General features: G+C 36.0%; 2 protein-coding genes across 2 annotated transcripts in view; one reads left to right on the forward strand and one right to left on the reverse strand.

Moving 5' to 3' along the window:
• Positions 1-56: 56 nt before the first annotated feature.
• LOC108671389 (SUMO-conjugating enzyme UBC9-B) lies at positions 57-12,549 on the reverse strand. Its single transcript, XM_018158933.2, has 6 exons — positions 12,477-12,549; positions 3,538-3,632; positions 2,929-3,012; positions 2,557-2,674; positions 2,175-2,319; positions 57-594 (listed from the first exon to the last, which is right to left on the reverse strand). The coding sequence occupies exons 2-6, from the start codon at positions 3,601-3,603 to the stop codon at positions 525-527; spliced, it is 483 nt and encodes a 160-aa protein (XP_018014422.1). The 5' UTR covers positions 3,604-3,632; positions 12,477-12,549; the 3' UTR covers positions 57-524.
• Positions 12,550-15,815: 3,266 nt separating this feature from the next.
• LOC108671385 (vacuolar protein sorting-associated protein 13A) overlaps positions 15,816-17,009 on the forward strand; it is a 34,663-nt gene continuing 33,469 nt past the window's right edge. The window contains exons 1-3 of the mRNA XM_047879902.1: positions 15,816-15,965; positions 16,301-16,426; positions 16,817-16,952. Coding sequence (XP_047735858.1) covers positions 15,816-15,965; positions 16,301-16,426; positions 16,817-16,952 — 412 coding nt within the window. The remainder of the gene's footprint in view (positions 15,966-16,300; positions 16,427-16,816; positions 16,953-17,009) is intronic.

Raw genomic sequence — 17,009 nt, forward strand, 5'->3', positions numbered from 1 at the left:
CTTGTCACTCGAAATGTTGCTTCTGATATTTTGGTCGGTAAATGACGAGACCGGACTGACTTAAAATAAGTTTATTTTGTATTCCTTCGTTACGAGCACAAGTGTCAACATAGGGCTGTCAAGATACACTTCGTACACAACTGAGCATGTGTAGGCTGGATGAAGAGATAACTTGTTCTTGACATTAAAATGGCTATTCCGCCGAAAAAGTTTCCTTAGATTATTTGTCATCGCGCTAAATCGCTTTGTTTGAAGCCTTTAAGGTTTCAAACTGTAATGAAAACATATTCGAAAACAGTTACAGACGCAAATTTCAATAGTCTTGTAAAAATAATAGAAATCACATTCAAAGAGACATTGATAATTTTTACGAAAATTTGAATTTAAAATGTCCATAATAATGCAGCATCCTGATTAATAAAACAAAATAAGCCCAGTAAACTTTGCAAGATGCAAGAATTAATTCAGACCAGCCGGACTCACAACAAGAAGTCCGGTGAAGAAGTCATCCCAAAAGAATGCCTTTATTCAAAAGGCGCAGACATTGCCTTTGCCTGTGCGCGGACCCGTTTTTCATACTCCAGGCGATTTTGGCTGAAATTTACAAGGCGTAAATTTATTACGATATTAAATCTGTGTGTCAAGTTATCCTCAACTAACGAGATATATTCAAGAAACTCAAGATTAAATCTTTCATAAGCTAAGAAGTTAATAATGTATCGTGCTTTACCACATCCTACCAATTTGGTGCACAAAACTAAATTGGCAGGAAACTTGCACAAAATTTTAATTCCTTTGACGATTAATTTTATTTTGAATGATCTTTATATATTTCTTCATAGTACAGGGTTATTCTAAATGTTGGACCAAATTTAGTAAATTCGTATTTTAATTTATTCATGTATAAATTTAAAATGAATAATTTATACACCTATGGAAAAGATTTAATGTTTTTTTTACATATTTATAAATGTTCAATACGCCACCACATTGGCATCTTGATTTCTGAAACTTTTTGAATCAGTCACTTGCTTAGCGTTGGGTAGGACGCATAGGAAATGAAGATATGGCTTTACACTTCTGGCCACCGAGATCACCTGATCTCTCCCCATGTGACTATTTCTTGTGTGGTTACGTCAAGGAAGCTGTTTACGTCCCGCCTCTACCAGCAACTCTGTTTACGTCCCGCCTCTACCAGCAACTCTGTTTACGTCCCGCCTCTCCCAGCAACTCTGTTTACGTCCCGCCTCTACCAGCAAACAACTCTGTTTACATCCCGCCTCTACCAGCAACTCTGTTCACATCCCGCCTCTACCAGCAATTCTGTTTTTGTCCCGCCTCTACCAGCAATTCTGTTCATGTCCCGCCTCTACCAGCAACTCTGTTTACGTCCCTCCTCTACCAGCAACTTTGTTTAAGTCCCGCCTCTACCAGCAACTTTGTTTGCGTCCCGCCTCTACCAGCAACTCTGTTTACGTCCCGCCTCTACCAGCAACTCTGGTTGATCTGTAGAACCGTATCACAGCTACGATGCACTCGGTAAAGGAAGATATGCTTTCTCGTGTGTGGAGTGATTTTGGCTACCGTTTGGACGTTTGCCTTGCAGCACAAGTGAACATTTACACATTTGAACATGAACAATTGAAATGAACACATTTGAAAACGAACAATTGAACATTTATATATATGTAAAAAATGGAATCTTTCCAATTTGTCTAGCATTAAAATTATTTCATCTCAACCATGCATTCGGATTCACACTTCTGAAATAAGCCTAATAACTATTAATGGCTGAAAAATACATTTCTTCAATTAATTTATCCTATTAAGCAGGTTTCCTCAACCTTTTTTATTAAAATCACTTGAGACAAGACACGCTTTGGAGTCGTGCTTATCGAAAATAGTTAGGAAGTCTTGACTCCGTCAGCCAATCACTGAAGGCTTTTCTAGCTTAACCAACCAATAAAAAAAAAGAAATTAGTGTACGTTAGCGAGTTTTGATAATACTTGCCCTACTCAGCATTGAGCAAGGCTCATCTTCAGAGCAACAAGATAATAATCTAATGCGTTTCTTTCCAAAAATGGCCTCGTCTACCATCAAACAAAATGTCGAAGGCGAGAGTTTCCTGTGTGAGAATAACAAACAGCCAAGACCTTCACAGGCGCATACTTACCAATAAATGGTGTAAGCCTCGGCCTGCGCAGGATCTTTGATGTTGGGATCGTTGAGGAGATCTTGTATGCCGAGCAGAATTTGTTTGATGGTGATTGCCGGCCTCCAATCTTTCTCGTCATCCAGTAGTGACAAACACACAGTACCTAAACAGTCAAAGAAACGTGTCTGAAGATTATACACGAATTTTTACTCAGGTTTACTATGTACATATTTTGACAGGAGTGCCGATACTTCATACACCAATTTCATACCAGTAAAATTATAAATTTTTGGCCTAATTCAAGTTGGAAGTTAACGATTGAAGCATTTGAATTAGAAGAGTTCCATTGAAAAGTGTAAACTTGAAATTACACAATGAAGAAACACAGAAATAAACTCACCTGATGGATAAACATTTGGGTGGAAAAGTGGAGGCTCAAATTTACATTTTGGAGGAGTTGATGGGTAGTCATCTTTAAAAATCATCCTCAGTCTGTAAAGGCCTCCATCCCAAGGTGTCTGCAAATTGTACTATTTATCAACACTTAAATCGTACACAATACATAATCTAAACAATCTAATCATTTAAAAAATTAGTAACTGTTATTACCTTAGCTGACCTCATCTTAGGCCTCATTCATTGTTAAATTGGAAGCAGAACTCTTCAACTTCTACCAACATCAAAGTAGAGCTATAAATTAGACACTCTTCTGGTATGTACTTGAAATAATGTGCATCATTCCTTTCCAAAGCATAAACATTGCTGAACTCACCCCTTTCTTGCCAGGAATGGCACACTCCCAATTCATCAAGTTCAGAGTTCCATCTGGGTTCTTTGTTGGTCGTGCAATGAAGCCCTAAAAATAAAGACTCCACTTAATTTAAATGTAAAGAGCAAATGACTAATGTTTCACAGTACACAAAATAATTCCACGTTCATGCTTTGATCGACATCATTTTACTCAGAGCCTTAGCTGCTGAAATAAATTTTTTATAAATCCAATGTCTGTCTAACTAGTGCTGCTCAATTCATAATATTTTATTTGGAATTCAAGTATTGGGGAATGAAACTTGAGGAGTATGATTAGAAAAAAAGCTTTAGAAATAACCCAAACTACTACATTTCAATTGAAAAAAAAATTAGACACATTCCTGCACATTTTCATACTGAATCGACTGCCATTTATAAGTAGTGCCATGGGTCCTGGCTAAACACATTTACTAAGAACAAATTTACATATAAAGCAGCCTTTAGTACAAATATGAACCATGAAGGATTGAATTTCACGATTAATATTTTTTGAAACATCATAATGAAATACTTTTGGAGGACAAATGTAGTCAATGTGTTAAATGTATCTAGGCATGAAGTCCAAGCTTACAAATGGGTGATCCTTCCTCCATCCTTTTCTTTCTTCTGCCAGGCGAGCAATAGCAATACCAGACATTGCTTTGTCTCAACAATTACTTGATGAATCTGAAAAATGAGCATTTAAATATTATCTTACAAAATGCATATTCTTCCCTTCCACATGGACTTGGGTAGCAATTACTATAATATAAAATGAGAGCAATTAGATTTTCAGAAACCCGTGCACATTACTTAACTCTTACTAAATTCAACATACTTTGCAGAAAGTGTCTTTCTACAAAGATGCATCACAGATTTTGCTTCAAAGACAATTTTGACTTAGATTTTCCTTTGATCCCCCTCATACATACACGAAGATGAAGTAGAAATTTCTTAAAGCTCATACCAATGCATGAAGTTTAATCTGGTTTTGACACAACCTAAAGATTCATTAACATGCCACAACATGAATTGAGTTATAAATTAAGTGAATCAAGTCTGCAAAGCTCATAAGCTAACAGCACATTATCTTCCCCATGGCACACAATAGTGGAATATTTGATTTTTTTCCTTTCTATCGGCATACATTGAAAATGAATTCAACATGCACTCTCCTTTCAAGTTCCTTAAGATAACTTATAAAATGCAAACAAATAATTTTCATTAATTGTATGGAGACTTAGGCTACCTACTCAAGAAATTTGTTTTTGAAGATATTGGTAGTTCATAGTTAGTTGAACCAACATACAGTCATCATTTTGCCTTTATTTATGATATCAAGTTCTATTCTGGCTAAAACAGTAAGATAAAATGGAAATACATTAATAAAATTTAGTGGTTTTTAATTTTTATATGCCTAATTTTTTATTCTTCAAACAATAATACATTTCATGAAAAATATTTCTCCATGATCTAGAATTCTTAACAATAAGGCCAGCATTTGTGTTCTGTACAGAAACAGGAAAATTAGACAGAAACAGAGGGCAATTTCAGTTGAATTCAAGTTAGTACACAATGTTAGAAAATAAAAAATTAATTACTACATGTTGTGTAAGTAATTACTTGTTGGAACACTATTAGTTAGGAGATAAGATAATAGCCATTTTGCATTGTATCAGCCAAGAAATACTAAGCAACTTTCTCTGATAATAATAAATCTTATGTGCCTATGGAACTCCAATCCATTCAAGACAGAAGCAAAACTATTAGACTCCGGTGTCTTTCAAATATTTTCTCAAATGAGCCAGTAAACGGAGATGAGAAGATAAACTTCACAGGAAAAAAATAAGACAAAAAAACTTATTGGTACAAAGCTCCATGTCTTGACCTAAAGCATGAGTCCAGTTTCCACAGATAACAGAATCACTAGCATTTCTAAGCAAGTCCAAGGTTATTCATCTAGTCTGCATTCTTCAACAAGCAGGGTTGGCAATGATTAAATCAAAATGATTAAATCATGTGATTAAATCACTTGATTTTTTTATAAAAAATCATGATTTTTTTTATTTTTTCAATTTATTTGATTTTTTTGATTTTTTCATATCTATAAAAATATTGAGTCTTTAATTTAATTCTTTAATGCAATACAAAATATTTAATTCTCTCAGTCTTTAATTTATATTGAGGTGTTGTTATTCATGGTTTAGTATAAATGTACTGTGAATGACCAATTGGTATATAAACTTGTTGCCTTTAGTGTGTATTAGGTTCCAATAAATGGAATGTTTTTGGTAGAGGCATCAAGAGTGCAATACATTGTACGTAGCTAGCAGCTTAGCTAATTCTTATAAGGCTATAAGTAGTCTAACTATTTGACTATTTGTTATATATTGATTACAATATACAATTTAAATGTGTTAGCTAGCTTATACAGGGTGGGGCATAACTGATTGAACAGTTTTGAGTCAAATAAAGAAGTAATGGAGGTACATAAAGAAGAAAGTTTATTTTCCTCAAGATTAGTATAACATACCATTTAAAATACTTATGTTTTGAAAACAATATCAGGAAATATATATAAAATAATTAAATGCAGTGAATGGATATAAAATATTTGAATTGTGCACATGTTTATTTCAAACAATGTTAGCTTTTCTCATAACTTAAGTCTCGTTTCAAGTCCTATGAGGTTTGTTTGGTTATCGTTCAGTTTATGTTTAGTAGGTATTGGTTTATTGGTCTGAATTAAATGGGAACAGTGCAGTCAGTCACTCAGTCACTACTAGTCGGTGTGTATAGAAGGTAGAGTCTGGTAGATTTATAGGACATAAAACTAGTAGATCTATTGATAGTGCTGTGCACTGTGCAATCAGCTACCTATCTGTTATGTGACTCTTCAATGTTTAGAAGATCTGCATTCCTGAAGTATTTTTGTATATTGAAGCCAGTTAAATGGTCAATATTTAGCTCATTACCTTGCTCCATACAAATTTTACAAAGCTAATGAATAGACTTATCAGTAATTGTTTACCCAAAAATCCCTAAGTGGTAAACACCACCTTGGCCTGTTGGCCATTATTGAAGGCAAATAAGTGCCCTTTTTAGACATCCATTATGATCCATATACTGTTATTGTTAGTAGGCTAATTGCAACATAAAAAATAACACCTCAAAAAAGACAAAAAGCTGAAAAAATCAAAAAAATCAAATAAATCAAAAAAATCATGAAAAAATAAAAAAAATCATTGATTTGATTTTTTTGATTTTTAGAAAAAAAAATAAAAAAAATCGCCAACCCTGTCAACAAGTAAGGATCCATGCAAAATACAAGTTAAATCCATTGCTCCTAATATACTTTATTGCTCCTCTCAAATTTCACCTGGTCACAGGGCCTGATTTGATATTTGCTCTTCAAACAGATATTAAAAGGCTCCAAAGATACTTATTATAGTATGATTTTAAATGTGAATGTACCACTAAAAATTTTCACATCAGTACCGTGCTCAGTGAAATCAAAAGGCCAAATAATGTCCTAGACCTTTCCATAATTATGGTCATGTCAAAAGGCTTTTATTGAGCAAACCCTCATCTTTCTGAGGGATGCTCTTGCCAAGATTTAGAAGCTCCTACTTTCTACTGAAATATCATGGCCCCAAAATCTCATCATCGTGCTGAATTTATAGGCTCATGACTCTTTTGTCATGTCTCTTCATATAAAATATTTCAATCCAGCTCAACCTGAATTGTCTGACAAAATTATCCCAAATTTATTAGGTACCGGTATCAAAAACAATAGCTTCAAAAAATATCATGGCCCCAAAATCTCATCATTGTGCTGAATTTATAGGCTCATGACTCTTTTGTCATGTCTCTTCATATAAAATATATCAATCCAGCTCAACCTGAATTGTCTGACAAAATTATCCCAAATTTATTATCAAAAACAATAGTTTCAGGGATTGATTATTGAAAATGCAGGAAAAAATGTAACCTTTTCCTAATTTTTACAAAAATCAACTGATCAAAAGCCAGAGGAACAAGCTCATTTTGTTGACAAACATTGACATTTTTGTATCCTTCACAGATGACTTCTGCTTAATTTTCTAGTTTGAAATCTAACCAGATTACTCAATTGATCCAAAATTATTGGCTTTTTGAAAAAAAATAACTTTGGCTAAATTTTTTTGTAAATATGTATTAAATTAAGCTGGAGTCACCAGCTCCAGGACATAGTGGAACACTATTACACTAGTAGGAAAACATCTACTCTCTGAAATGCGACTGGATTTTTTGAGTCATGGTTTTATGGATTTGCAAATCGTGATTGCATTTCTTTGAGCCATGAATAACAGCAATTCCATATCCTGGCCATGAAGAGTCATTTATGAGCTGCAAACTAAAAGTCCTGTGCACAGTGCACGTATTATCCCAAATGGTGGCATTCTAAATGCCTTCTAAATGACCAATTACCTATGTAATTTAGGGGCACAATGGCCAAAATAGGAGCGCATGACCTTTTGATCTCACAAGCCATTACTGCATTAGACCCAGGGTGCAGAGAGTGGGTGAATATTGAAAGATCTTTAGCAACATATCAGCAGCAAAATTTCTGTCTTCAGATGATCTTGCCAACACATCTGGATTGAAATTATTGTAAATCTGAAAAACTGCAAGCGCACACAGTAAGGTTACCAGTACATCGAATGGATCACAATGCAGTGAACTTGTGAAGCTTGTCTGGAAATCAGTTGCAATGAGTGTAAGTATTGCAGTGCATGGAGAGTGAGGGATATACTATCAAAGTTGCTTGCAGCATTTTCTTATTAAAAATTACCCAGCAATGCATCTTGAAAAAGACTGGCGATACTTTGGGCTCAAAATCCATATGTTGGCAATGCTGCATTAGACTTGTAAAACAAAACTGTTGTGATGTATCTGTGGACACTTACAGTTTTTGTTTCAGTTTCTGGCAGTGAAAACAATCTGGAACAATACAATATCAGTGATATAAGTTTAAGTACTTTTTAAAAATCATCATTTCTTCATAGTCATTGAAAATGTTATATTGACCATTTATTTGGCTTTACAATTGTTAAAAAGACCAAATATTGGTCACTTACTCTTCCAAGTTGTTGCAAATCAGATAACTCTGGCCAGTGCATCCACACCATAAAACTTGGCTATCAATCATAAATCTCAATGATAAATCCATCTTGAACAGGGCTGGAAAAGTCCATTTTTTTCTGAAATCTCACATCTCTAATGTCATAAATTTTTGTTTGATTGAAAAAATTGCGGTTTGCACTTGGCAAACATGTTTCATAAAATTTCCAACTGCAATCTGCAGCATATATACTTCAATTATCCTGCCTCCAGCCAAAATAATATGCAGAACTAGCAGAAGGTAATAACAAGTCAACTCAATATGTTTCCTTCTTGATAGACAGCATATTTGCGGTCAAATCAGAGTGGTGTGGTCAGACTGCATTTTCACTTCTTCAGTCGCTGCTTAAGTGAAGACTAATGCTAGTGACTTTTTAGGGTAAAATTAGAGATGTGGGGTAACTTGTGCATGGGACTATGCAAATAACAAGTTTGCGGTTTGAAGAAATGGAATCACAGCTGGCAAACCCAGGAAGCCACGGCTCAAAAAATCCAGTTGCGGCTAGCCAAGTAGATATATTCCATGCCTCAGATGATGATGCCTGATCTCTAAGAAGAACTTAAGGGGGAGGTATCCCCTCCGGAAAAACTTTTTTGTTTACAGTCACATCTTTCTGAAACTTCACATATATATGTAAAACTGCAAAAGAATCACATTTTGTTCATGTAATTTTGTCGAAAAAATGCATAGAAAATGTGAAATTCATAGAAAACGGCCAATAAAGGGGTTCTACAGAAAAGCCTACTCCTCCCAGAGTTTTAAAGCTATAGCGATGAAACATATACCATTCGATTTGTAAAGACCATACCAATTGAGTAATGAAGCCCGATTTTTTATTTATGCCTACATTTTTTTTTACACGCATTTAAATTTTTTTTTGTCTTCAAATTTCCCCCCCTTCCCCCCATTTTGAATCCAAACTATGCACAAATCTAAAAAAAGGGCTTCATTACTCGATAGGTATGGTCTTTATAAATCAAATGGTATATGTCTCATCGCTGTAGCTTCAAAACTCTAGGAGGAGTAGGCTTTTCCATGACAAAAAGTTAAACTTTTCAGGACAGCACAACAAAGTACCGCGTGCCTTGAAATAGTCACTCAATGTAGCATAGATACCAAACTACAGGCTTCTGTAACTTCCTTCCACTCAAGGATGCTAGCAGCGACTTGCAGTACACCTCTCCGTACGAAGCGAGGAGGGTGACTGAGCCTTGATGCCAGATACAACCATATGTGTAGTGTTGGTGAGTGAATTACCTCCTATCTAATTAGTGAAGGAACTTTCAACTCCACCCCCCACCCCCCTTTAAAGAGCAGCCAAGTAGGTTATGTATAAATTCAGGTACAGGGATCGCAGTGGTATCGTTGGAAAGCTCAGAATGTCAGCTTTAAGATGAGACTAAACGAGTAACTAAAGTGCAACTCAATCAGACACCATATTTAAAGTGCTCAGCAGCTAATTACCTTGTATCTAATTAGTGAAGGAGCTCCCCCACCCACCCCCCTTTAAAGAGCCGTGATGTACGTATAAATTCATGTACATGGATCGCAGTGGTATCATTGGATAGGGCAGAATGTCAGCTTTAAGATGTTACTAAATACCAGATAAGCCAAAAATCCAAAAATTTAGGGATACCTCCCCCTTAAGAAGGCAAATGTCATAATTGGCATTTGGCATTGGCAAAAACCAAAAAATTCCAAAATTCCATTTATTACATCCATAAAAATTACATATGCTCCAGTCCAAAGAAGGAAAATTCCAGTGAAAGATGAACTAACTCTTAATAGTTAGCATTAGCAAAATAGCTAGTGCAAAAGTTGAAGCTGCAAGATTCCAATAGCCTATGAACTATCAAGTAGGAAATTTTCACACTTGCTGTCTGTTGCTAGTCAGGCATGGAATATATCCACTTGGCAAGCCATGACAGAATTTTTCAAGCCGTGGTTTTATGGATTTGCGAGCCGTGATTCCATTTCTTTGAGCCGTGATTCCATTTCACTGAGCCATGAATTCCATATCTTAGCCATGAAAAGCCATTTATGAGGCGCAAACTTATTTACAAAGTCCATGCACATGTTACCCCAAATATCTAATTTTACCCTAAAACAGTCAAATGGCAACAATAAAAATTGTCTTTACTGTAAGTTGAGCACATGAATGCAGTCTGACCGCTTTGACATGACCGCAACTATGAGCAATCTTCAACAAAACTTTTAGTTGATTTGTTTACATTACGATGTTCATGTTTTTCTGCAGGATATTTTGGCAGGAACGGTAAAACAATGTGGATTGCGTAAGTTGAAAATTTTATGAAATGACATGTTTGCAAAGTGCAAACTGAAATTTTTCAATCAAACAAAAATTTATGACATTTGAGCCACGAGATTTCCTACCTACTGAAATTATATATTAGAGCCGTGATATTTCAGACAAAAATAGGACTTTTCCAGCCCTGTATGCTAGTTATGTTAAGTATTAGTATGTATGTCTGAGAAATTCTGATTCACTAAATATTTGATTCACAATAAGCTATATATGTGCCACACTCAGAATGATGTATGTTTTCGGTGAATTTTCCCGCATATTTTCACTTTTTTTAAGCTATTGCTGTGCACAGTTGGCGCAATGTAATGAAAATCGATTCTCTTCGCGCAATCCCGGCCATCAATTCTACGTCGCGCTGCCGTGCACGAGCAGTTTGTGGAGGAACAGACGTAATACTGAGTACAGTATGCCTTTAATTATCTTTCAATAATATATGATTTTTCTCGATACGGAAATTTGGTGAATAAGAAATCTAGAACTTTATTTTAGAAGAAATTTTTTCCAAAGTCATATGGCAACACTGAACACCGTCTGTTTACATTTCGTATGTATAATAGCCGCAGTTTACGATTACCGTCCACTATGCAGAGGGTGGATGCAGCGTCGGCAATATATGGATTTTCAAGCCCAAAGCGTCGCCAGCCATTTTAAAGATGCGTCGCCTGGTAATTTTTAATGAAAAGCCATTTACGCTGAGTAATGACGAACTATTTACAAGCCACGAACTTATTACAAGGTTGCATGCACGTGTTACCCCAAATAACTAATTTTACTCTAAAAACAGTCCGGTTGTACAGCAAGTGTCAACTGAATAAGTAATAAAGCAGTCTGACCGCTCTAATGCGACCAAAACTACGCAATCGAAAAAATGTTGTTTACATTTTTTGCGGGAACTCATCGCAACTGATTTCCGGACAAGCTTTGCTGCATCGTAATCCATCCAACGTACCGGAAACCTTACTTTTTTTCTAAATAGTCGGCTGAAGACTGAGAAATATATTAAATGCAAGAATTTCAATCTAAATGTGTCGGCAAGATCTTCTGAAGGCGAAAATTTTGCCGATAATGCGTCACCGTAGGTCTTTAAATCTTCGTTCACTCTCTGCACAGTGGAATTTACCGTACGTTCTGTATCCGACAAGGCGGACAAGCGGAAGAGTCAGAAGTAACCCGGACATGTCTTACAATTTATTATTGTCAGTTCGACTCGCGTAGTCAATATACTCGCGTATATTGTCAACTAAAATAGTAGAACTATTTTAGCTTTCTAAAGTACGGCGCACGGCGCATTTTTTTTACCAGCATAGTACGGCGCACGGCGCAGGTCGTTAAAATGACAAAATAAATTCCCGCCCACCTGGCACATCTTCCTGACCATGGTATATGTGATATTGTGAATTATGCAATAAATCAAGTTTCATTAGAATCTTTTATAAAATTTCCTAGAAATAAATCAAAACAATTGGTAGCTAATAGATAAACATTTTCTGAATTTGAGATCTGGCCCTACTTTGCTCATCAATGAGTCATCATGGATCAATTTATTGGATAGGCCTACATATTGCAGCAAAAACAAAGTACCTAGCCTACGCCTACCTACCTAATCCTAGCTAGCTATGAAATAAGTTGAGAACTAGACTACTAGAGTTACTAGACTACTAGTAAACAAACTTTCAGAAACTAGAATTTCTAGAAACCAGCATCATCATAGAAATGGCTGAAAAGAGCACAGTAAAGTTCAAGACGGTCGTGAAATGCACACTAACAAATTTTAAAATTTCTGGAAAATATGAAAACGCGTCTTGCCAGTGAGCTGAACGGCAAGCATCTGCGATAGTGCGATTCGACTTCGAGACGCCGACCCGCGGGAAAACTCAACTTCGTAGCGCATATTTAAGGGCAACTTTTCTGCCTTGATAATCAAACTATAAATTGAATACCAGCACGATAGAATTTATTAATAACAATTTACCGAGCTTCTAATGTATAGATAATTTCTAAACAATATGAAACAACATATTCTCGCGTAAAGTTACATTACCAATGTTAGCTGTGGGTCAGATTTTAAAGAAGGTTCAAAATCGATCCGTACACGATGAAGCATCATACGGAGATATTTCTAGGTTAAAAAGGTGAGCCTCGCGATTAAAATATTTTAACATGCACGTCCATCCTTTGTTGCCGGGCGATTTGGAATTCGTAATATAATACGAATTATAACACGCGAATTTTAGGGTTTTTATGAAAATTCAAATTAATCCTGAAAAATATAATTTGGCACCATACATTATATACATATCTCTTAAATCAAAATGCAATTAATGGATTAATAATTGAGATTATTTTAAGGCATCGATGAGAAAAACAATTTTTAGATGTAATCAGTATCTGACGAAAGCATTTTATTGGATGCATTATTTTACCAATTGACCATACTCAACATTAAATTCGGAACTCTCATTGCTATTTGTTACAGTAAGTAAATTGATTAAATAAGCGATAGGAGTGATCCGACTTACTCTCATTCAGAGAAATATATTTATAGCTGCTAGGAACGCCATAAAGAGAAAAGCGACTATCATAAACATCTAAGTATCAACAACTAGAAAATTTATCAAACATGCCAGGCAAACTGCGCACTCGGCCACCATCAGGCAGATTGCAAACGGCAATCGAGAGGTTGGTATTAAGCCTGCCGCTCCGTGAATCCAATTTAAAAATATAAGTGAAGCACTTATGTACCGAGATGCTGTGCAGAATTACTGTCCATAGTTAATATCCTCAACTGAGTCCGTGGATTTATTTCCGATCACAATCGTCGTGGGTAGCTTATTTTCAGATGTTGAGTTGTAATAATTGCAGATAGAAAGAGGCTGGTTATCCGAAATGCTTATGGCGCTGCCGTGCCTTTATTCATTCAGAGTCAATATCGGCAAGAAATTATATGCTGCAACGAGGGCAAAACTGCTAAGGACTGCACTCGAACTTATGAATAAAATAACTTTCAGATTTTGAGACTGCCAATGCCATTGACGGATAGAGTCACGACCGGTTTCTTGTTCGTCCATTTCGTCCATCGAATCAATTGCTTTTTGCAGGGAGCGAAAAGAGCCGGGTCATTTTTTCAGTCATCGTTGGTGAAAAAATCTGGAAAAGACCCTCACTGACTCCAATAATGGAGATATTAGCCGAACTCAAACCACGGTTCGCCGAACCCAATTGTATTATTGTACTGGTATCCTGTTTACACGGAAAAAGGCAAATTTCAGTAAATGCTTATGAGAAATAAATGCCATCATTTACGGAGAATTCAATAAAAATTTATCAATGCTAGTTTTTTAGGTCATATGCTACTTGTCTTAACACCAAGGCTCTATCATAAAAAATTGGTCTTAAAATTAATGACTTTTTGAACGCATTTTACTATGATTATAATTCATGCAATTTCGATTTGTTTTGCTCTTAAGTTTAGAGTGCGATTATTTGCCTCATCGTCATCTCTTTTTAATGTATGTTTATTAACTTCAGTTTATCTGAAAAACTGCCACAACGCTTAGCTTCTGTTTTACACAAAATTTTCTTATCTACGTTATCGCACAGATTAGTCACTGATAATTTTTTCGTTACTTCGCAATAATTTCTAATCTTGGTTGTGAGTGTGATGAGACGATAAGATAAAGCACAGTCTCTTACTACGATAGAAGCATTCCTGCATATACGTTGTGAAAAATAAAACAAACAAATTGAATTGTAAATATATTACTAAAAAAATAACATTCGTGCAAATATCACATCAAATAAGACATCTTTGATACATAATTTCATGTACTTGCTCATTGTCATATAGCTAACTGCTCACATATACCTAAATCTATAATTGATGCGAAGTTATTCCTACCTAAATTGTAAACTAATGAGGTAGTGTGATGGCAGGTTACTCTGTTTGCCAGTACACAGAAGCTCAATGGAGCTAAGAGCGCCGAAGTGATGGTCAGAATGAAAAGCTGTGCCGCAAAAGCTGTGCCGTACGATCGATCGTAGAACTCGGACGAGAAGCAGGCGTCAGTATACCAGCTGCTACCGCTGCCATTGACAGCAGAGTGTGTTGTCGCTGTCTGTCCTTACTTGATAACAACTTGAGCTCATTTCTTGTTCACCCTGCCCAGTAGATGCTACAAAAGTGTTGTGTTTCTCGGTTACAATCTAGCTAATACCGCCGGGAAAAATATAAATTAATCATCTGCAAGTTTCGTCCCGAATCTGTTCAAAAATTCTGAAGAATGATTGTTGGGGCAGGGCAAAATTAAAACCACACTTTTAAAGATAAGATAATGCATGATTTGTTGAAATGTGCAAATGAAGACGAGTTAAGATAAGACAACTTGATGAATTTTTTTACAATGCTGCAGTCACTAGTCTGCAAAGAAGCGAAGGGAACGCCCACGCCCCGCAAGTGCAATCTTAATGAATTTCTATGGAACATTACTGACACTTACGAGACAATTTTAGCTAACAATTTGTTTATTTAGCATTGCTAAGTATTTAAGCATGGCTTGTAAAGTCTTTATTTTCACTGAGGGGTTTTGTTCCAAAACAAACTTTTGAAACAAGGCCACGTGTTTTAAAAAATATGTTTCATCTCTAAATTGCTGTGGCTACACGTAAAATTATTTACTATGTGTATATACTTGATTTTGACATGTTTGTACAAGCCTTATAACTCTTAATTAAATGAGGATACATTAATAATCTCTGCATGTTTATAATTTAATTTCAATCAATTGTCCATAGTTCGTGAGACTTGATCGAGTAGAGAATAATTTTTGTTATCAGAACGTGTCCTCCAAGCAAATGATCCAATATTAACAGCGACGACGACATAAGAAGTTGGTTATTGATTATGTTCTCAATTGTAGCATCTTAGATTCATGCAATCAAAATCAATTCAAAGGAGTGTTTGCCATTTACAAAAATATTTAGGTCTTACTTTAAATATATTTGTTACATTAATTTGCCTAAGGAGCTTATAAAGGTAAATAGACTCGAAGAAACTTTATCAACTGCATTAAGATTTAGTAAATTTATTAAGCTTTATCTGTGCAATAAAAAGGTCCAACTGAGAAGCAAAAAGCACACCAGTGAAAATTAACCATTATCTAACTTGAAAGAGGTTCAGAAACACGCGGTAACCAAATCTGGGAGCTATAAGATGATCAAATGTGGGAGTGGGGAAACTCCACGGGTGAGATGGCCGCACTTCAATTAAGCTCAACCGACAAATTGAAACAGAGCATTTAACCCGGACCAACTTTATACCGATACATGGACGACGACAAAAACATAATAAATAAAGGCAGAGCAGATGGAAAATTCCTGAACCATGGAGTGGGCAGTGAAAAAAATCGTCTCAAAAGTTGTTAGTTTCGCCTTGAAGGGATGGCTTGAAGGTGTGGCTGAGGAGCAACTGCAGGCCGGCCTTGCTGAGGGACAAGTCACGCTCACGGACGTCGGCGTCAGCAGAGATGCGTTGGTGCGATTTGTGCTTTCAAAAGTTTGTAATTATTGACAAAAAAATATTAATTGAATTTAATTCTCGACTTAATTACTAAATTTATTATTCATTCTTTCTTGCGATGTCGGCGACTAGGGGCCTAGTTTGTTATTCATGTGTTTTTATTGATTGTATTTAGAGGAGGTTTCGATTGAAAATGGATATGATTATACGAGATAATACATAGAAGGTGAGTTGAATTGTAACTTCTAAAACAACCAAGCTAGATTAAAATAAATATTCTGTTCAACTGTGAGCACAACTATTTAAAAAGGTTAATATAAAATACATTTCGATCACTTGATTATGTGCAGGTTTTTTTGGACGCTTACTACGGCAGCAGCCTGCCAGTCGAGGTGTTGCGCGGCACAGTCGGCAAGCTTCATTTGTCTGTTCGCTATGACAGTCTCTTCACCAGCCCAGTGGTCCTGCATGTTTCAGTGAGTGCCATTCTTCTATAAAACTATATATTGTAACGTAAAAATTCGATAAGTGTACGTCAGTTACATACATAAAAAAAATTTGAGATCAATAGTGGCAGAGTTGCCCAGTGGTTAAAGTTCAGAGTACCAAGATTGGAGCAGAGAGGTGCGGGTTCGATCCCAGCTCTGTGCGCCAGTTTTTGGTCAGAATCGACAAGGAGGCCGGGTGGTTAAGCACAGCAAAATTGAAGCAGTGAGTTACGTTTTCGAGACCGCAACAAGCTGTGAATATTCAGTAATGTTAAGAATCGGTGAAAGGCCTACGGCCTAATAAAAGTTACAACCGCTATTATTATTATAATTTTTATTATTATTATTATCATTATAAATGATTTTCTGTTAACCAAGGACATGCACTTGGTCGTGGGCCCTGCCTCAGACCCCCCAAACGTCGAGAGGCTGAGAGTCATAGAGCGCTCGAGCAAGCGTGTCCAGCTCGACAAGATATTCCCTCCACCCCAGCACGAGACATCGTCATGGCTGTGTCAGACATCAATTCTTACAGTTGAAGTTGAATTCTTTAAATGTGTGATATACAATG

The sequence above is a fragment of the Hyalella azteca genome, unplaced genomic scaffold, assembly GCF_000764305.2.
Source record: "Hyalella azteca isolate HAZT.00-mixed unplaced genomic scaffold, Hazt_2.0.2 contig4153, whole genome shotgun sequence".
Lineage (NCBI taxonomy): Eukaryota > Metazoa > Arthropoda > Malacostraca > Amphipoda > Hyalellidae > Hyalella > Hyalella azteca.

Bases quoted from the DNA above. Each gene is read 5' to 3' on its own strand.
- LOC108671389 (XM_018158933.2), bottom strand. From the start codon at position 3,603: ATGTCTGGTATTGCTATTGCTCGCCTGGCAGAAGAAAGAAAAGGATGG. The intron at 2,675-2,928 runs GTGAGTTCAGCA...TACAATTTGCAG, and splicing joins CCATTCCTGGCAAGAAAGGG to ACACCTTGGGATGGAGGCCT. The intron at 595-2,174 runs GTAAGTATGCGC...TGTAAATTTCAG, and splicing joins GAGGCTTACACCATTTATTG to CCAAAATCGCCTGGAGTATG.